At 40.8% G+C, this 21504-nt stretch overlaps 1 protein-coding gene across 1 annotated transcript in view; it reads left to right on the plus strand.

Moving 5' to 3' along the window:
• The window catches only part of csmd2 (CUB and Sushi multiple domains 2), a 259924-nt gene extending 242677 nt beyond the window's left edge, over positions 1 to 17247 (plus strand). The window contains exons 61-71 of the mRNA XM_064347643.1: positions 350 to 523; positions 1501 to 1574; positions 1929 to 2040; positions 2470 to 2649; positions 3651 to 3710; positions 3978 to 4139; positions 4290 to 4402; positions 6050 to 6137; positions 8708 to 8846; positions 9205 to 9382; positions 10566 to 17247. Of these exons, the coding sequence (XP_064203713.1) occupies positions 350 to 523; positions 1501 to 1574; positions 1929 to 2040; positions 2470 to 2649; positions 3651 to 3710; positions 3978 to 4139; positions 4290 to 4402; positions 6050 to 6137; positions 8708 to 8846; positions 9205 to 9364 (1262 nt within the window). The 3' untranslated portion in view covers positions 9365 to 9382; positions 10566 to 17247. The remainder of the gene's footprint in view (positions 1 to 349; positions 524 to 1500; positions 1575 to 1928; positions 2041 to 2469; positions 2650 to 3650; positions 3711 to 3977; positions 4140 to 4289; positions 4403 to 6049; positions 6138 to 8707; positions 8847 to 9204; positions 9383 to 10565) is intronic.
• The last annotated feature ends 4257 nt before the right edge of the window (positions 17248 to 21504 follow it).

Below are 21504 nucleotides of genomic sequence, written 5' to 3' on the forward strand. Positions count from 1 at the left end.
GGAGAGAAGTGCTTACCTGTGCTGCTCTCAGAACAGAACAAACGATGGCTTGTTTTTCATTTAGTCAGGGCCGCCTTCTTTTCGCATCCCTTGCAGCCAACAGAGACTGTCATAATTATCCATTTCTTTTTTACGATACAATAACGATTAACTTTAACATTGTGTATCTTTTCTCCAAAAGCCTTATTTTTTATCTGAAAAGCGATTAAGTTTCCTTTGAAGCGGCTTGTGTTTAATATTCTAATAGTTTCTGGTTTATGAGACCAAGCTGACGCGAAGGCTGAGAGGACGCGTCTGAACGGAGGCAGTGTGATCTCACGCCGCTCTCTCCCCTGCGCGCGTGCTGTAGCGGTGTTCTGCGGAGACCCGGGGATTCCCTCGGACGGCCGGAGGGAGGACCGGGGGTTCACCTACCTCTCCTCGGTGGCCTTCTCCTGCTTTCCTCCGCTGGTCCTGGTGGGCTCCGCCCGACGCTACTGCCAGTCCGACGGGACCTGGAGCGGGACACAGCCCTCCTGCATAGGTAGGGGGACAAACCTGTCACTTCCTCTCCGATTACAGTACCTGTACTGCACAATCCCCTTCATGACTAAGCTTATTCTCAAATTCAATACATTGAAGTGATTCCTTGAATTACTCAGTTATTCAAGTACAATTACTATTGTACATAACTGTATATGTAAATGATATTTTGAACAAAAGCTGTTTTTACTGTTCCATTACCTTAATTTCTTTTTTTTTAAATCTATTAATTGACATTGCTGGGATTTAGCACTGCAATGGTGCGTGGAGCAGTGTCAGATCTCAGAAGCATGAAATGCATTCTTGTTTGCTTGTTTTTTTTGTTTTGTTTTTTTACTCAGTGATAATGTGTTCTTTCTGAGGATTAGTTCTCCAATTAAAGCTCATATTCACTCCTCTGCTAGTTCAGTATTTGCAGGTGTATAGTTTAGAGTGGTACATAAGTGATCTAAATTTCTTGTTACGCATGTTGTTTTTTCTCATGTATTAATACATTTTTAATTAGCCGTGTATAACGGTGCACAACCTGCTATAACATGCATAGCATCCATACCAAAGTGTTTCGAATTGAATAAAAGAGACAAGGGCACAGGCTTGAGATTAAATTAGTTCCTGGCAGAATTTCTCTATGAATCAGAGCTTGCCAGTAACTCCTCCCTGCCATGTGAATTATGGGTAATGCACAGTGTGATTTATTCTGCATATGAATGCATTGTGTATACTGCAGTCATGGCTATACAGATAGAGGAGGTCTGGCTGAGTCTGATAATGAGGTTCTTGCTGGATTTTAGGGGGGTGATTTGACTTGTTCTTTATAGGTGCTGTAATTTCATGAAGTTGTGAACGATAAGTTATTTTAATACACGACCATAATGGAAACCACAGTCATAACAGACTCCAGTAGCACACTGGGGAGCGTGGCGATGACGCTGCCCCATTAACTCTCACAGTAAAGCTGATCAGGCTTGTTTGTTTCAGATCCCAGCCACACAAGCTGTGTGGACCCCGGGGTCCCTTTGTTTGGACAGCAGAACAACACACAGGGTTTTCAGGTACGAGAACCTGTGTGTGCGTGTGTGTATGTGTGTGTGTGTGTGTGTGTGTGTGTGTGCATGCGTACGTGTGGCTATACGTGCATGCGTCTGTGTGTGCGTTTGTATGTGCGTGCATGCATGTGTGTGTGTGTTTGTGTGTTTGCGTTTGTGCGTGCGTTTGTGTGTGTGTGTCCGTGCGTGCGTATGTGTGTATGTATGCATGTGTGTCTGCACGTGTGTGTGCGTGCATTTGTGTGTGCGTGCGTGCTTGCGTGCATGGGTGCTTGTGTGCGTGTGTGAATATATGTATTTGCACACTGATTGTGTATGCACATTAGGTCTGAAGGTGACTGCTCTTCTTTTCTTCTCCAGATTGGCAGCACCCTGTTCTTCAGCTGTAGGAAAGGCTACCTGCTCCAGGGGTCTATCTCCCGCACCTGTCTGCCCAACCTGACCTGGAGCGGCATGCAGCCCGAGTGCATCGGTGAGCAGGCCTTTTATCTTTCTCCTTTACTTCTTTCTAGCCTTCATGTTTTTATCTCTTCATGGATTCTTTGTGTGTTGTGAGTGGAATGACAAAAGACTTTTCAGGATGAATTCTGTCAGCAGAACAATGGAACATTGGTGAATTTTGCTAAAGAACAATTTTCGGCAGATCTCCGGAAGTATTAATTTACTGAAACTTTCCTTTTCAGCGCGTGGAGCGGCAGCCTGCTCTTGTCATTGTGTTCTAGCATGTTCTTATGCTCTTCGAGATATAGGCTTCTTAGCAGGCGCTTTTATACAAAATGGCATACAGTATACGAATGCTTTTTTCAGTGTATGTAGTCCCTCAAACCCACAAGCATTGCGTTGTTAGCGCAATGCTCTACGAACTGAGCCGTAGGACTGTACCGGGTCATGTGTCCCGCAGCGCACCACTGCAGCCAGCCCGAGCTCCCCGCGCAGGCCGACGTGAGCGCCATCGAGCTGCCCTCCCTGGGCTACACCCTCATCTACGCCTGCCAGCCGGGGTTCTACCTCGCCGGCGGCTCGGAGCACCGGACCTGCCGGGCGGACGGGAGCTGGACCGGGAAGCCCCCGCAGTGCGCTGGTATGCGAATCGACAGGCCGACTGCCCCCTTCTGTGACTCAGGCTCCATTAGCGACAGCTGCTTTCCTTTGTGTTCAAGTGCTTCGGTTTCAACCCACTGTCATAGTATTACATTGCAGTACCTGGCCCTGAACTGTCCCTTGTTTCAGATGGATGGTACTGGATGACAAAAACTTTCTTTCTGAGTCACCTTATTACACTGCCTGCTTCCCTAATTCTGTGTAGTCCACAGTTCTGGCACCATACCTATTCTTTGTCGTGTTGACAACATTTACAACAGCGTTGAATTCCAAAGCTAAGTGTGTCAGATTCAGCGGGAAAAAATGTAAGGTAAACGTCACCGAAGGCTGATGCTAAGTCTCTTGGAAATGTCACAGAGGTAAGTTTTCTAAAACAGCCCATAAAAAGCAACACAAGGAAAAGGGCGCAGACCTTCACTGGGAAGAGATATTAACAGCACCTGTGGGAGTTCTGCCAATGACATAGTGTCAGCTCACTGCACGGCAGCTAATAAAACTGTGCCCTGTGTGTGTGTGCGCGTCTGTGCATGCGCGTCTGTGCATGCGCGTCTGTGTGCGCGCGTCTGTGTGTGGGGGTGTGTGCGTGTGCGTGCACGTGGTTGTGTATGTGTGAGTGTGTGTGTCTGTGCACGTGCGTGTGTGTGCATCTGTGCATGCGCGCGTGTGTGTGCATGTTTTTGTGTGTGTGTGTGTGTGTGTGTGTGCGCGGTTGTGTATGTGTGCGTGTGGGAGAGTGAGAGAGAGAGTGGGTTTGTACATTTCAGTAAGGTTCTGCATTGAAAAGGCTCTTCCGAATGCTACTTCCTGAACTGATAAATCATGGCCCCATCGGGCTCCCAGTGAAGATGATTTGTCACCATGAGTCAGCCTCTGTCGTCATCAGCCTGTGGGAGTGGGGAGCGGGGGGTGGGTGGGTGTGGGTGTAAAGGGATTATTTGTGGAAGAGGTGTCATCATTATTGCTTTACTGTTATCATTTCAGCTGATAACAGACCAAAAACCATCGGGACCGTGCAAGAGCCTCCCAATGCCAAGCTCCCAGGTAAATTTCATATATTAAAGATAGAAACTCGGGGAAACTTTTTTTCATAGTTTAGAAATTCAAACTCACACCCCACTTCTTATTTTAAAACATTAATCAAAAGTCTGAAGAACAGATCTTTTTGTAAATAACTTGTTTTTAATGTGCCTCTTAATGAGCCTCCGTATAACCTTGTTACTGCATATGATTAACCACGCTGCAAAACTATTAACAGGTTGGTATTATGAATTTTATTGTTCATATTTATTTGTGCTCCCTTGGTCTCAGTGCCAGGTGGAGTCTTTGTGAAGAATTCTCTGTGGCGCGGGTCTTATGAGTACCTGGGGAAGAAGCAACCAGCCATGTTGAGCATTACAGCGTTCGAGCCCATCAACAACCGCGTCAACGGAACGCTCATCGACCACAGTGGGGTGGAGCTCAAACTGGCAGGTCAGCAGCGTCTGTTGTGTCTTCTGTCTGAACATTTCCCTTCTCTTCTGACTTTTGTCCAGCCACTCATTCAATTACATAGCATGGTTTGGTGTTGCTTTGGCTTGTCTTTAAGATGTGCTTTATTTAGTTTGTTTATTCCTGCTTCAGGGATCTATAAAAAGGAGGAGGCCCACCTTCTGCTCCAGGTGCACCAGATTCGAGGGCCAGTAGAAATCTTTGTCAACAAGTTCAAGAGTGAGAACTGGGCATTGGACGGACATGTAAGTCAGTCATTCTATCCACATTCAGTGGCTCATGGCATGTGTGTCTTTTTGACGTGACCATGACATTGAGATTGATATCTGTATGCATTGTGAAGTATATCGGGTTTTATGATTATTGTTTTTTTGTTTTAAATACTATACATGTATTGTCTTCCTATTAGCATGACAGCCATGTTAGTTTACTTGCCTGATTAAATAAAGGTTAAAGAATTGATTCTTTTTGTTTTTTTAATGAAGTTTTAGATGAACTATTGCACTAATGTTACAAGTCAATACGATAAAAACCCTGTGAGATGTTTTCGCACTTTACACAAAAAGCCGAATAGGATAAAATCAATGAGGTGGATGTCACATATCAAAGAAATAATATTTGGAGAATTGCCTCAACTGCAAAGCACAAACACATGCTTGGCGCCGAAATATCTGTACTGTAGTAATTCATTGCTGAGGTTGTTTCAAAACCTCAACAGCTAAAAAAGAATGAAAGCCTTTGTGACCTCAGTTCAGCAAAACCATCTGATATCTTTGATGCAGTATTTTCTGAACCAGTAGCCACACTATACAAACTTTGGGCATTCACCAGCTGAATACACACTGTTCAATGGCCAGCTACTAGGCTGCACTACCACCTCCTAGGTAGAATGAAAAGGGTCTCCAGAATCAGAGATGTGGAGCAGGCATGGACCTCTTTCAGAATGAAGGCAGACCCAGTTGTGCTGGAGGCAAAGGGTGCAGGAAGTGAATGGGGTTTGCTGGCTGAAGTAAACACTATACACCGGCTCTACAATAGTGAAGATCATCTGAGGTTCACTATTGAACGTTAAATATATAATGGAGCACATATAAGTTTATTTATAATTAGCTTTCAAATGTAGCTGTTGATGTACCCATACAGCATATAAAAAATATATTACGACATGTTGCGCCTTCTGGCAACTGCATCAATTCTATTGACTGCGGGTATTTCTTTATAGGTGGTAAAAGTACCACCTGTTTTACGTTTCAGTTACCCTTCAATGACAGGAGAGGGTAGAGGGTATTTGTTCTTTGAGGTATTCCAAACGGTGCCCTTTTCTGTGTAAGGACACTGATCTGGGCCCAGGTTCTCTCGTCTTCTGACCCTCCTCTAAATATAAGAGCCGTTGATAAGAAAGCCGAGGGAGCAGTCCGTTTAATTAAAACGTCAAGTGAATCAGTGCCTGGTAATCAGTGGGTGACATCTCTCACCGAACATATCAGGAAGAGCAGCTGTGAGGTTGTAATTAAAACGAAAGTGGATCACTAGGTGATGGGGAATTTGCGTGTGCCCACATGTGAGTCTCATTGTTCATCCTTTTAAGATCAGTGTTTTAATCAAGGTACCACAATCTCTGTGCTAAATGCTGTTACTTCCACATTTCTGGTCATATTTTGGCTCTCATAAAACTAAAAGAAATCCAGATAATTGTGGTGTTTTGCTCATGTTTATAGGTGTAATAGGTGTATGCATACTGACTGTGCTTAAATGTCTATATGCAGGTCAGTAGGATGGACAGAATAATTTTTTTTTTTTTTTTAAGACATGGATCTGACAAATGCATACACTGTGGTATATATCATAGCCTGCATATCATATTATTTATTTTTTGTATTTGCATCTTTCAGGTATCATATATGGCTTCAACCAATTCTTTTGTGTACCAAGGATTTGTCAGAGGGAAAGGATTTGGACAATTTGGTCTTCAGAGGCTAGGCAAGTATATTCTCTTTTGAATCCACCTATTTTCACCATGTTTCCCCCACTCGTATTGTAATGTAGAAATTTGGGATGGAACGGTTCATATAAAAAAAAAGTGTGAACACTGTTGGTAAGTGTTCAAGTTCAAGTATTGCCCGTTTCTATTTGATGTCATACAACGCTGAAAATAAAGAATACGGAGATCAGTTAACTCACGCTGTTTTCACTTAAAAAAAAAATATAGCAGAACTATTTGCACAAGTGATGTCGTGGTGAGTGGAGTTTATAGCTCAAGCGCCAGTCAGTCAATTTAGGAAATAGCACACTTAGATGATTGTCCAACATCATTTATGTGTGCTGTTTGGGAGCATTATGGATTCAGTGTTAACAATTTTAGTGATAGGGAAGACGTCTGTGCCCTACGTTATTGGACATCACTGTGGTTGCAAGCAGAAGAAGCACGGATTTTACAGAGATGCTTTACCTTCTGAGAGAAAAGTTCAGTTGGAACCATGTTCTATTCATTTTGATATAGTAAGATATCAGTCATTTTGAGCAGAAACATTATTCATCTAAAATTGACAGATGAATGTACTCTTGTTTACATACTGCAGTCTCATGCTGGTTGAGTTTATACTACATTTGATACTGATGGCCTTAGCCTATCATGTGGGTATTATTTTCTGTTTGAAAATGACTAAGTACCTTTTGAAAGAAAACCTGTGAAAATCCTGTCTGTTCTCTAACGTTTGAAGATGATTTGATTACATTTTTATAAACACTTTTTGTCTCATACATGAAGATTGGATTGGCACTGGCAATGGTACTTTTTTCTCTGCTTTACCAAAAACGTGCAGAATCAAACTGAACCAAAACCATGACCCGAACCAAACCGTGAGTTTTGTGAACCGTTGTATCCCTATTACAAATGTATGGTTTAATGTTTCTACATATGTGATTTATACTAATTAGTAAATATGCCTTTATCTTTTCTAGACCGCAAGTGCTGGTGTTTATGTGGAACTGTCTGTGACTAATGACAATCTTTCCATAAATTTTATTTTCCTTATGCCCTGGATTGTTTGCTTGTAGCTTAAAGAGTTTGGTGGAGAGGTTGTGTTTTTCATGCATGCAGAACAGATGTTATTCTGAAAAGGTTTGATGGCTTTGCCTCTAGAGCTAAAATGACTCTTTTCTCATTTGTCAGTTTTAGTGAAGACCAGACAGCAGCTGCCTCTTACCTGACAGGTTCATCAAGAGGGAGGGAGGGAGGGATGGAGGGAGGAAGGGAGAGAGAGAGAGAGACAGCAAGCGAGGAAGGGAGAGAGAGAGAGAGATGGGGGGTAAATGGTATCTATCAAACACAATGTTGTTTTGTACTATGGAAACAAAACTGTGAGTGTGTGCGTGTGAAAAACAAACATCATCACTGTTGTCATTACAATAATCAGTAATACTGCACTCTGCAATGAACCCAATTATAGTCACAAGCATTTGGATGTTGTTACTTTTGTTTATGATGATGATTGCCATCAGTGTGTTAATGAAACAAGGGATTTTTGGACTTTATATTATATTAACATTCAGTGGGGCATGGGCTGATCTGATTTCTCAAACAAAATTGCCAGAAGTTCTCTCAAGCGCACGGCATCTTCAGTAATTGTTCATTAGAACTATGCTCACCCTCCTCTTCCTCTCTGCATATCTCTCTGTGATCGCCCGCATTGTCTCACACTCCAAGGATAGAAGTGTAAAAGAGTTTGCAGAAGACAGAGTAGGTGTGACGATATCAGCGAGTTTGCACAGCCGCACTGAGGGGTAATGGGGTGCCGAGCCAGGAGACATGTCTGTCAGAGACGTGTTGATAACACAGCTGTGTTGCTTCTCTAAAGGACAAACGCATGGACCTTCCTCCCGGAAACCTGAGGCAAACAGCAGATGTATTAATAAAGAGTAATGAGGGTTGGAGGAAGGTGTGGGAGGGGGGGGGGGGGGTCGGGCAGGGGTCATAGGAAAGGGGGACATATTTGCTGTCATTATGAAAGCAGATAATTGAATTCATCCTTTCTTGTAGCTTTGACTTTATTCATGTTTTTTTTGGCATCGCATGATGAACAGGTGCAATGTCTCTGTCTGGCATGGGAAATGAACACCACCCACACAATCCCTCCCCACCTTAAATTGAAAACGGAATGTGTAATGACTTCTTTGCCGAGTCTCAATGTCTCAATCATTAAAAATCATTGCTGGGATAATGGAGTTTGGCATCTTGGCGTCAAACTGGTTGACTCCATTAGGCCAATGTGCAATATCTTTTTTTTTTTGTCACATTGTGTAAACAACAATGAACTGGTAAAACAGAAAACGCAATACAAAAAATAGTATAGTACGTACAATGCACTATAAATAAATAATGTTGGTAATGATTATTTTAAGATTTTTAAAGTAATTTTAATTAACGTTTCTGGATGCTTGCAACATTTATAGTCCTGAATATTTGTTGTGATGTTGAACACAGTTTCATCAGTATACTAACCAAACAGTGAGTTCTGAATGTGATGTCTTAAGTTGGTGTTTTCTCACAGATACAGAGAGTCTGGACCCAAACAGAGAAAACCCTGGCTACAACTTTGCATCCAACAGCAGCTCAGTGGCCGCAGCCATCCTAGTGCCTTTCATAGCCATGATCATTGCAGGATTCGCGCTGTACCTCTATAAACACAGGTATTCTAACTGCCCTAATGGTTTGTATATATTTTCCCATTTTGGAATCTCTTTTTTTATTTGACACTCTCAGAAGAAAGGTTTCCAAAAGGCTCCTTTGTGACTCCACAGAGGAACCCTATCTACAGTAGTTCAAGGGTACTGGTTAAATCTTCAATGGTTAAAGCTTTCACACTTTTGATACCTACCATAGAGGGTTCCAGAATTAATTAAATGGGTTCTCATATGAAAATAAGTCACCAAACCCTGTCAGAATCTTTTTTTTTCTACGAGTGTACTGTTTACTGTTCCAAGCTTTGCTATTTTACAGACAGCTTTATGTTTAGATTGCCTGACGATTTGTGGCCTTTGACTTCAGGAGAAGACCCAAAGTTCCCTTCAACGGCTATGCAGGCCATGAGAACACCAACGGCAGGGCGACTTTCGAGAACCCCATGTATGACCGCAACATCCAGCCCACAGACATCATGGCCAACGAGACAGAGTTCACCGTCAGCACAGTGTGTACGGCGGTATAGCATCCATTCTCTCCCTCGGTGAGCCCCTTGGACGAGCTGTACAGCTCTCTTCTTTACAGATTCTGACACACAGGGTTTCCTTAGTGTTGTTGTAGTTTGTTATCGGAAAGTATTATATGTTTTATTTTACTTTAAAGAATGAAATGAAATATTATATTGGACCAACCCGGTTTGCATATATTTTTGTTTGTCCTAGCATTTTTTTGTTTGTTTTTTTGTTCCCTTGGTTTCCACATCCTTTCTCTCACTTTGGGTTTTGAACAAAGTTGGCAAACAAGACTTAAGCGAACTTTATCATCATGATTTTTGCCCTTGGACTGAGGGAAAACTAACTGCTGATTCAGGAAGAAAGGGATTGAGAAAATCCAATTTTTAACTAAATATGTTTCAGCATTTCCTTGGGATTTTCTGACAGGGGTGGACTATAAGCTGTGGATTTATGAACTCCGCTGAAAGTTACTAGTTATCGGATTTTTGCTGTACTTCATGTGTCTATAATTTCATTTTAGTGCAGTCTCTGCCATCAATGCTCGGTCACCTGGGTGCAATGAAAGGTCTTCCAGTTAAAGGCTGGGTCATTGGACAATGTTATCCTTTTCTTTTAAGTCATAACATTTTCAGATTATTACTCATTAGTCTTCTAAGTAATCTTTGTCACTGAAAAATCGTTTGACAGCATTAAGAAGGACTGAATCCGTGTGTGCATCAAAATGCATGAGATTCAATTAATCGTTTGTTAAAACATTTGTGTATCACAGAGATATCAGACACACACACCACTTTAGCTACTGCAGAGGAAATCTATTAATACTTTGGTAAAAATGTTCAACGAGCATTAAAAGATCATTTATAAGGGGGTTGGCTTTAGAACAGGCAGTGCAAAGCAAACAAACAATGCATAATGAATAAAATAAAGTATCAACAGTCACTGCAATTAATGACCATTCTATTGTCCATAACATTAACATGTCATTGTAAGATGCTAATATAATTTTATTTAAATATATTAAACGAAATTATAGCAAAGCTGAACAGTAAAGTGTTATTTTATTTATTTATTCATTATAATGGCCATTACTACTACTGGACACTAGGCAGGTGTACTCCTGGATCTTACATTGTTATCTTTAATTGTTTGGTTGTGCTGAGAGATTTTCCTAATTGTTTTTTAATGACACTTTTCTTGTCTCCTGTTTCTCAGGTCATATGTGCTTCACTCTCTTCAGAAGTGGAAACTGTCACATGCCTTCATACAAACTGCCTCTCCCCCTCTCACACCCCGCTGCTTGCATGGGTCAGGCTGCTGCTGGTGGAAACCTCCTTTTTACTTACGGCTGAAAGAGAAGACGGGTTGAGGTGAGGAGTAACAAAGTGGTGAAAGGAGTCTTTTTGAAACAGCGGCTCTCGGCAACAGAGGAAACAAAACGAAAACTGACACCGAAAAAAAACTAAAACAAGGAGGAATGACTTTAAGCGTCCTCATATCACGGCGTGGTGGATAAACAATGTTTAGCTCTTCGCCCTTGAACATGGAAATGCAAGGGTGATCCCTCTTCAGACTGTGGTATACAGCGGCCTTGCACATTTACAGGCTCTCCTCATCCTCACACGGCTATCTGCTCTACAGAACCAGCTCCACATAGAAGAAGCTTCCTCCAGACAGCCAGCACTCTGGTTCATTTATTTATTTTTTTGCTCTTTAAGAAGCGAAAGGTCTGCTTTTTACACAGGAAGTGTCTTGGATGGCCTTTCTGAGACAAACTGATTATTTTATTTATTATTATTATTATTATTATTATTATTAATATTATGTTTTTGCTTTTTTTTGTATGTCTCGCTTTTTACCCTGATTTTATCCCCCCAAAATGATTACCTGAAGGCACATAGTACTGTCCCTAGTGCAATGAGCAGGAAGATTGTTTTGAAAATTCTGAAGTAGCATACATTCTGTTATGCCCAGCATCTCCTTTCTGAAGGAGGGGCTGTGCAATTATTGGCAAGGAATAGATGACAGAGATAATGGTTAGAAATAGTGGGGCTCCCAGGCAATTCCATCAGGAGAGAATATTTAAGGATTTATGATTGTTGTGTGCTGTGTGTTAATGAAAATGTGTGTGTGTGTGTGTGTGCGTGTGCGTGTGTGTGTTTAGTGAAAAGAAGAAGAGCCAAACATATAATTTGAACATGCAGTGTTCACGTTGGCAGATCTTGTCACGGAAGAACCCGAGGGGTGAAATGACAATTCATTTCATTTTATTCTGTACTTCTATCACTCACTCGTGAGGAGCCTTTCGTTTTGGGAGGGCACGGAGTTGAATCCTTGAGGAGGATATTAAGTTCTTTCTCACAGCCCTGTGTGAGTTTCAGTGGAGCGGAGGTAGGTGCTTTGCCCCAAGGAAATTCTACCTGCAAGCTGTTTGTCTCTCACAAACAGCACATAACCTGATTCTGCACAGACTGCTCTGCTGACAAAATCCGTTGGTGGATTCTCAGAATTCATAATGCCCTGATATGTCGCACGTGCAGCTGAGAACATTGGACTTATTACCCGAATAGTTCCTCTGGTTTTATAACGATAACACAGTTTGTACGGCTTGTATTTCACCATGTTAACGTTCGACACATGAAGAGGACTGGTGTCACGCCAAGCTATTTTATAGGGCGTGGCCAACGAGTCCCTTTCAGCTTTACATCCTATGGCCGAGAACCCGATGACCCCTCGAGACTATCTGGCGTGTGAAGGGAGACGGCTCTCTCTGAGGTGCTCAACACTAAATCAACGAACAGAAGGCTAGTCACTGCCTCCACGTCCCACTGACACTGATATTGGAGGCGGTTGGAGTGGAGACGATGGGATTTAAAAGGACCTGTCAGTTCTGATTACAGAATTTGCCCTGTCATGTCGGACAAGGGCGAGGTGCACCGTGAAAGTCGATGTCATTTCACAGTCTGTGACCCTTTCATGCAGACACCGTTCTTTGTCCGCGAGGGCCTTGTTGTACACGTATACAGAGCATTATTTTCTCCAGCATGGAGGCTATCACCAATGTATTAAATAGAGATGCAGAGAATGAGAAAGAGTGCGGAAGTACGGTGCAGGGCTTGTGTCTGTGCACTAGCGTCTCTCATCGCTCACGTCTGACAGATATTATAGTCACGTGAAAGATTTCAGCCACCTGACAGTTTTCTCACATCTACCAACAACAACAAAAAAAGGAATCAAAAAATGTATTTAAAAAAATAAAAGAAATCATACATCTAAACACAAGATTGTATCTCTGTGGAGAGAAGGTTTAAAATTGCAACTGCGTACAAATGTAAGACTTTGACTTTTGGGTTTACTTGAGCATGTCATTCATATTGTAAACAAGGTTTGCAGATTGGTGGCAGCAGGAGAGATCTTGACTCTGCAATTAGCACTTCCACGCTATTCAATTGGAAATTATGAAGGAGATGACACAAAACCATGTTTATGTTGTGGTTTATCTGCCTCTCATCAAACCACTAAATTTATAATGGTGGCCTAGTGGGTAAATAAAGCAGAAGGATCTTGGCAGCGGTGACAGGTTTTCAGGTTTTTTTTTCCTTCGGTTGTCGCAGTAGTAACATAGCCGCAAGTGAAAAAGGTAAAACCTTGGAAGTTTCTTAATTTATACCGGGGGCTCAGAAAAGTAGATGACAGTCTTGCAAGTGAGAATAGGCTTGCTGACTCTTTTACATTTGGTATATCTCTGCTTATATCTTTTCCTGATTACACCCAGGACGCAGAATGTTCTGGAAGAGTTCAAAGGCCAAAGGCCACTACTGGCCAGGTCAAAGACCGGCCAATGAGGGGTACTGTACTACGAGGGGTTTTGTGGATCTGTGAGTGAAGGAATAAAACTTACTGTGCTAGTAGGGAGGTAAGTAAAGTGAATTGAAACGCCTGCAGAATAGTGATGGTGAACGGTGTTTACAAGCAGCCCTCAGAAGACCCCATCCTGAATTTGATTAAACCTGTTAAATGTCTCTCTATATCAAAATGCCTAGGTACACTGTGGAGGATGCAAACACTGCCTGAGAACTACTGTAGCAGTAGCAGATACGGCTGTATCTTGCTTTTAATCCGCATTTCTGGGTTTGATTCACCTGGTCCTATCACAGTATGCAACCATTAAGATGTGCTTACAATGCCCTTAAAGGTCACAGGGCCTTTATTTTCCAAAAAAAAAAAAAAAACATAATAAAAAATGTAGAAGTAATTAAATCAAGTTTTTCTATCAGTTATAGGGTAAGGACATGGAACACAGATTTCATTTTTCCTTGTAAGGAATGTTTTGTCCATAGAAAAAATTATTGAAATTTGATATGAAATCAGCAATTTGTCATAGACCGTTGGCATTATAAATCATAAACTGTGAACAGCTATTTCCAAGTTCACCTTGAAGGCTGATTTTGTTGTTTCATGACTGGTAAACCATAGCATGGGAACATTTACAGCTTCAGTCAGCCAAGATGTGCTATAACCAATATTTATACTACAGTAAGCATTTAAAAATCCCTGACACTGCTTTGCACAAAATGGAGCTTCTGAAATAAATCACTCCATTGCATTTCTGATCTGTTGTACACTGTTTCGGTAATTGCTTTTACAATTTTATTCCTTTTAAATCCGTGGCTTATCTCCACTGTATGAATTTAATATTGCCTGGTGCTTGTTGGAACAGTGTGGTTATGAAAAAAAAATTATATTTCCCAGAAGATTTCACAGTCAAAGTGGTTGGTAGGCACATTATCTTACACCTATTGGCATTCACTTTAAATCATTTTTTCAGTTCTGTAATTTCATTCTGAACATTTCTGGACTTTATCAACACCTACGACATCATTGCTCTCTATTTAGTTATTGCACGTATTTGGCTGTCTTGATGAATCCATTTCTTTGCTCATTTTATCTCCCATCACAAAATCCAAGACAGACACTTCTGACACATCTAGCAAATTTAACAAAGGCAAATTAATCCATGTAAAATCATTGTCAGGAAATAAAATTAAAGATGGCTGAAAAACGGAATTACGGGGCCACAAAAGCTTTTTCTCTTTGCTTCTTGAATACCAATAATATTTATTCTGATTGTGGTTTTTATACACATAGTATATGTTAATATGTAAAACAGGAACATCAACTATTTGTACATAATGTTAAATAATCAATGAAATGTCCAACCCATTGCCAAAATCCTGACTTTTACCGATATCCATGTCATAAATCTCTAAGGTAGTTTTAAGAATGTATTTCTATAAGTAGCACTTGCACCTGCTATTTTTATGTTAACCCAGTGTTATTATGTTGAAGTAAGATAATTAAAATCCCTTCTGGATAGTGAGGTTGGATGGATAATTCTGCCAGTACAGGTTGCCTGTCACCTGCGGGGGTATCCAGTGAAGCCCTACTTCTCGAAAGTTAGCTCGTTAGCATCCAGAAAATGCCAGCACTTCTGTTCTCCGTCTTCACCCACCTCTGCTTCATCCACCTCTGCTTCAACTTCTTACCCTTAAATCATTAATGTAAACAAAGACAGCAAATCTAATGGCCACCCTTTTCCCCCAGCATTCTGACCCACACCAGATTATAATTGCCCTTTCTCGTCCTGTTCGTGGTAGCATTCTCTTTCAAAGACAAACAGCTTTTGGCAATGATTTGCTAACCCCCTCATGTTCTTGCCTGAAGATGAGGCTCTGTGGCTTGTCTTTAATATGGGAGATGTTTACGTCAATGCTGAGGCTTGAGACATGTTCTTGAACTTTTATACAAGCAGGAGCTCATTAGAATGGTCACAAAGTACTCTTGGCTTGCTCTTTTTTTTTCTTTTTTTTCCTTCTTCCTGAGTTGTATCTATTCATTTGTCCTCCACATTTTATTTGGAGCGGACATACATCAAGTCATATATATTTTTTAATAATAGCAATGAAGTGATTGGGATTGCTCTCATTTTGACAAAAACAAATATTTAATTTTGGATAGTGCATTACTGCATGTAGTTAGCTTTTGAAATAATTAATTTAAACTGAGCATTCACAAATGGCAGTGATAATTAGACCTCTCCTGTGTTCAAAGTAAATGCATGCCTTTACAAATGTTATCAGTAGCCACTGTTCACTTATTTGCTTGTGTATATGAATATGGCCCTCGGTGATTATGGTCTGTATACTTTCCATGATGGCGGTGACACAAACCACAGTCAAAGAAAGTTTAGGTTAGAAAACAGAAAAAGTGCCTCTTTGTTCCAGAAGAGCTACTGAAAGTTATTTTTAAGGCAAAGTATTAGAATGTTAATAGTATGCAGTTGGAATGACTTCTGTGCTCTGTCCAAAATCACGTTAGATCATGATGTTCTCAGTTTCTCGGTGGAACTCATTTCGAATGCATTTTTTTTGTACCGTACTCCCTTTACCACAACATCCCAGCTTCTAACACACGATTAGATGCTCTATCGTCAGGGTATTTTTGAACCTGGTACAATATCATTTCACCCATCTCACCCATCCTTGGTCATTTCAAGCATGCCTAACACAAAGGGAACAGAAAGGGAGGGACGGTTAGGATTGCAGATTCTGTCTAAAGCAGGGTTGTCCGAGCTTATCCAAAAAGGAGTGATGTGGGTGCAGGTTTTTATTTGATCCCAGAACTAAGACAACTGATTCTACTTATCAATTTTTTGACTTACAAGTTAATTAGTTGATTCTGATGTATTGCTGGAATGAAACAAAAACCTGCACCCAGAACAGATAAGACTGGACACCCCTGGTCTGAAGTGAGCCAGTGAACACAAACAGTGGAGAAATAAATGGCTGATCACTGTATCAAACAGAAAATGAATACAGCATATATTTTGAATGTATTTTAGTATCACCAAAAAGAGCAGCATCTATATCTCGGTCTGTGAAGTGATTCTTTCCCCCAAAATAGCCCCTTTACTGGACAAAATCAGACCTTTTTCCCAGCTCAGCTCAACCCATTGCCCAAGGTGCCTAGCACAAACATAACAGAAAGACAATGTCCCCTATATCTGAGAATCATATATTAATATATTTTCAATGTATATTACAAATTTTGAATATATTTAAAGATATATATTTCATAAGTTCAAAGTTTATTTAAAGTATATACATAAAGGATCTTTACATACATACATACAGTAAATATATACCCATCATGATCACGTTTGGTTGCTTTTTCTTGTAATTGCTGAACAATTTATTTTACACAGATATTCTTTCTTAGCCCGAATAATGTTAGCTGTACCTTTGACTGACAAGGTGAAAACAATCTGTCTAAAACGATCTGTGTAGCCTACATAAGAATTGTTATAATCCAAAGCCTTGAGAGCATAGAGTTCAACTTCTCAGGCAACTGTCTCCTTCCTAGCATAGTTTGCTGTCTACCAAAAGGGTTTGCCGTAAATTAATATGAAAAGACGGATCTTATGGATCGTGACTAGAGAGACGAAGCCGGGGAGAAGTGACCCGTGGACACAGTTGAAATATCCAAGAGGAGAACAAAAATCTTTTTTTTGTTGTTGTTTTTGTTTTGTACAGAGATATATTTTTATGAAAATAAATTTGTAATATAAAAGGGGGGAAGGATTGACAGATATGTAAATGTTTTTCATTATTGTAGTACAAATGCTAGTGGATAAATAAAAATAAAAGATAAAAATAAAAAGGTTTTTTTTTTTTTGTAAATGTAATAAAGATTGTATATACAAGTTTACATACTTAATGTAAATATGTAATACCCGACATGGCTTGTCTGCAATATATAAAATGTATTTTATCCGTCTGTATATGATGCTTTGCATTGTGTCTAAGCTTATTCTACTTTCTTGAACTTGAAACCTATTTTAAAGTTGTTTTTTTTAAATAAAAATATTTAAAAAGTTAATTATGTTTATTGTATTTTTTTTTTTTCCTGTAAACTTTAGATTTATTTTTATGTTTCATTATTGAAGCTAGGCAGTGAAATTCTGAAGAGTAAACAGAAGAGCTGAAATGTGTTTTGTATATTGTACACATTGATTTTGAATGGTAATCAATTAGCCAAGTGAAAGGAGATGATGGTAGGAGGGGCAATTACTGTGATCCCATTTTGTGTGTTATTATGAGACACCACAATTTGAAAACTGCACTATCTGCCCACGGGCAACCCCTTTCTTTTTGATTCTACTTTTCCAGCTTCATTACTCGGTACACAAGACTGGAGAGTGGGCCATCTGTGGGTGTGTTAACCATAATCAGCAATGCATCTGTGGGAAATTGCACGGAAATTACAGTACTTGTATTTCGAATGTACGCCGGTAATAACCAGAATGCTTAATGTTATATGTGACTTATGTCTAGAATGTCCAATTAGTGGTAGAAGGAACTCCACATTTTTCTCCGCTGGCCTCCAGTTCTCACATGGGGTAATCACTTGCTTGATAATGTGATGCAGAGGACAACAAGATTTTGGTACATGGAAGGTAAAAAAAAAAAAAATGTCATTCTGAAATTACTTGCATCCCTCATTACTTGTAGATTTGTTCTTGGTGTTGTAACTGCCCACACCTGTGGCACACTAGGAAAAGATGGCTTATAATTTCTGAAGCTTCAAATAGTGCCATTTTATTGTGCTTCACTCATCTGACAGATTGTTTCCCCAGTGGGGAATGAAGAGAAACTCTGAAAGACAACACAACACAAGACGATGACACATGCCAAAAAAGGTTAAATGTTTCTGTTTTCCCTGTGGGGATTTTTGGTTAACTTTTTTTTTTTTCTTCGCTTTTATTTTAGTGTGTTGCTTCAGTGCCTGAGAGGGCGTAGGGGTGCAAGGGTATTTTCTCTGATATCTTTAACATTCTAATAAAGAAGACCCAGTTCAACAATGCAAGTCTCCTGTCCAAACCCCAAGGGGAGTGAGTCTTTTTTATATCCTGAATTTCTATATAAGACTTGAAAGCCTATCTTCACATTGCTGTGTCTTCTGCTTTAAAAGGACAAAACACAAACCTTCAATGTTGTGCCAAATGTGATATTTATAACAGACATACACACACATACATGCACACTAATAAAATGTGTTTTACTTATAAAGGTGTATTTTTACTGAGCTGATTCAAGGTTGATTCCAGAATCTGAATTTCACACTCATCTTCTCACTTCATGGTCAGTGAGCTCCATAATGTTTGGGACAAATACATTTTTTATTTTTTTTTGATTTGGCTCTGTACTCTGCAATTTTAGATTAGTAATAAATTCACATGTGGCTATAGTGCACATTCTCAGCTTTTATTGTTAGGGTATTTGTGGCAGGGGGTCTGCCTGAGAGGTGGATTGGTCTCAGCTGCGCCAGCTGGTGGAGAGAGCACACGCACCTGGGCTGCGTTAGCTAATTAGCCCAGGTGCTTAAAGGTGTGCTACTCTCTACAGTTCGGGGCCGAGACCAGGAGCTAACACCAAGAGCACAATTATGAGTATCGTTTCGGTTTATTTTAAGCACGAAAGTCAGGAAGGAAGTAATCCTCAGCTGATAAGTTGGAGGAGCTGGACCTGGCCGGGAAGGCAGGTCAGCTACAGGGCAGGCAAACTGAAAAGTTGCTGCTCTGTTTTACTTTCTTTTGTCTTTGCTATTTTAGCTTGTTGTTTTAGTTTATTGTTTTTGCCTGGAACCCGTGAGGGGGAAGGGCGAAGTGGTCAGTTTATTTTATTTAATGTTTGTGGGTGTGCGCGCGCTCTCTCTCCATGCGACAGAATGTCGCATCTCCCTGCCCGGTGTGTCACGCGTGGCCTGTGACAGTATTTTTTAATACACTTCGGTTTTCCCTCCTTTGTGGCTTTAGCAGCATGTTCAAAATCTGTCTTGCTGTAGGATGAAGTGCCGTCCAATGACTTTGGAGACATTAGCTTGAACTTGAGCTGATAGGATGCCTCTGTACACTTCAGAATTCATTCTGCTGCTGCTATCAGCTGTTACATCATCAATGAAGACAAGTGAGCTAGTACTGTAACAGCCATACATACTCAAACCACCAGCATGCTTCACAGATTCTGAGAGAAGGTGCTGTGGATCTTGAGCAGTTCCATTTGGCCTCCAAACTTTGCTCTTGCTATCACTGTGATACAAGTGGATCTTGATCTCATCTGTCCACAAGACCCTTTTCCAGAACTTTTCTGGCCCTTTTAGGTACTTTACTGGCACCTTACCAGTACTGCTTAGAAAACTAACCTGGTAATTCTGTTTTTGCGGGGAGCTAGTGGTTTGTATCTTGGAGTGTAGCATCTGTAGCTATGTTCATGAAGGCTTCTGCAGCCAGTGACATATCCACGCCTGCATCCTGAAGAGTGTTTCTGACCTGTCGGACAGGTATTGGGTATACAGCTATTTAAGAGGATTCAAGTTTGCATTGTTATGCTGGGAGTGTGAAGAAACCTACATAACGTGTATGTCTGGCACAGCAGATTTAATAGAAAGTGAAACACATTTTTTATGTGAAAACTATCATATCATTTTTTTAAATTAAATACCTAGAACACAAACCCATTTTTTGCCTTGCCAATCTGTGGGCATATTTTTTTAGCCAAATAAACTGTATTTTTATTTTCTTATATTGTTACATGTCACATTCCTTCATGAAACCAGTAAAGGGTTAATAATGGTAGTGTATAAAAGAAGATGGGCCAAGCAGTCCAATCGATCGATATTGTATTTACACAAGCCATCAACTACATGGCTGAGTCTGATTTCAAGCACTTAATTGAGAAATGACGATGGTCTGCTTCATTCAGACGGGTTACAGACAGGGGCAAGAATAAAGTCATGCCTTGATGGATCAGCATCTTGCCCAAATGGCTAAACTGAGCTTACATTATACAAACACAAACACTCACACACTCTCACACACACACAGGTCTCTGTATCTGATTTCACCACCTAACTGCCCTTTACCTTGTCATTTTCACATCTCAGGTGTTCAGAATCTTTGCATTTGGTTTTCTCATCAAAGCCACTGTCTCTCTCGCTGGAGTGAATTAGCCTTGACTCTGTGCTATCAGGGTAATCAGTGCTGATTGGAGAAGGACAGGCACCTCTCTCTTTAAGCCCTGTCCAGAGTTCCAGCGAGTGACTCACATTTCTTTGGTTCAGCATTGATGTTGAACATCAGATTTTTTGCTTTACATTGACTTATATTTCAATAGTCAAAAATAACACATAGCATCCACTATATCCTCAATTATGCTGCATATGAATTATTGAATTAGTAGCTGCCCCCCCCCCCCCCCCCCCCCACACATACACCTCTCTCTCTCTCACACACACACACACACACACATTTTTGGCATCATCATTCAGCATCTATGTCTGATTTGCAGTAAAATTGGCCCTCAAATCATTCGGTTCATCTTGTTAGGCCCAGTTCTTTGGAACTACTGACATGACAGGACTTCCTCTCTTTAGAGGACTGAAAGGAGCCTTAATTACAGCGATGGCACGGTTCCCTTGCCCAAGCTTCTCTCTATGTCTGCTTCATTGTGCTCCAGGTCAGCAGTTCTACATTAGGCCAGCAGTCTGAAGGGAAGACCATAAAAACGATAGTGGATCAAGACGAATAAACCACATTACCCAAGGATGTGAACAACTGGGGGCAACACAAAGTAAGAGTCAAACCTCTTGACCTCAAGCCCATTCCTTTATCTCTGTAATGTGTCTGCCGGGATGGGGGAACCTGGTGGAATTTGTGCAGTGTGATACAGCCTCACTGGAAACTGCTCTGTAGTAGTCCATCTCTCTCTCTCTCTCTCTCTCTCTCTCTGAGCCACGTGTAGAGGGCTGTCTCTTTGCTGTAAGATAATTAACCTTCAGCTTCCATTAATGCCAGACATGAGGAATGGTCCCATTGATTCAAGGTGAGATTGAGGTAAAAAGTTCGAGCCACAGAAAGTGAACTCAACTCAGCGGGAAAAAAGTGTGATCCTGCAGACCGTTCCGAGAACTGACTTGGTTTTACAGGTATTACCCTTAAAGGTTTGACATCCAGCTCTGGATGGGACAGGTGGAGACCTGGGTTTTGGCAAGGTTAGGACCTGTTCTGATTGATAAATTGACTGCACTTACATGAGCC

Source organism: Anguilla rostrata, chromosome 8 (assembly GCF_018555375.3).
Source record: "Anguilla rostrata isolate EN2019 chromosome 8, ASM1855537v3, whole genome shotgun sequence".
NCBI classification, from domain to species: Eukaryota; Metazoa; Chordata; class Actinopteri; order Anguilliformes; family Anguillidae; genus Anguilla; species Anguilla rostrata.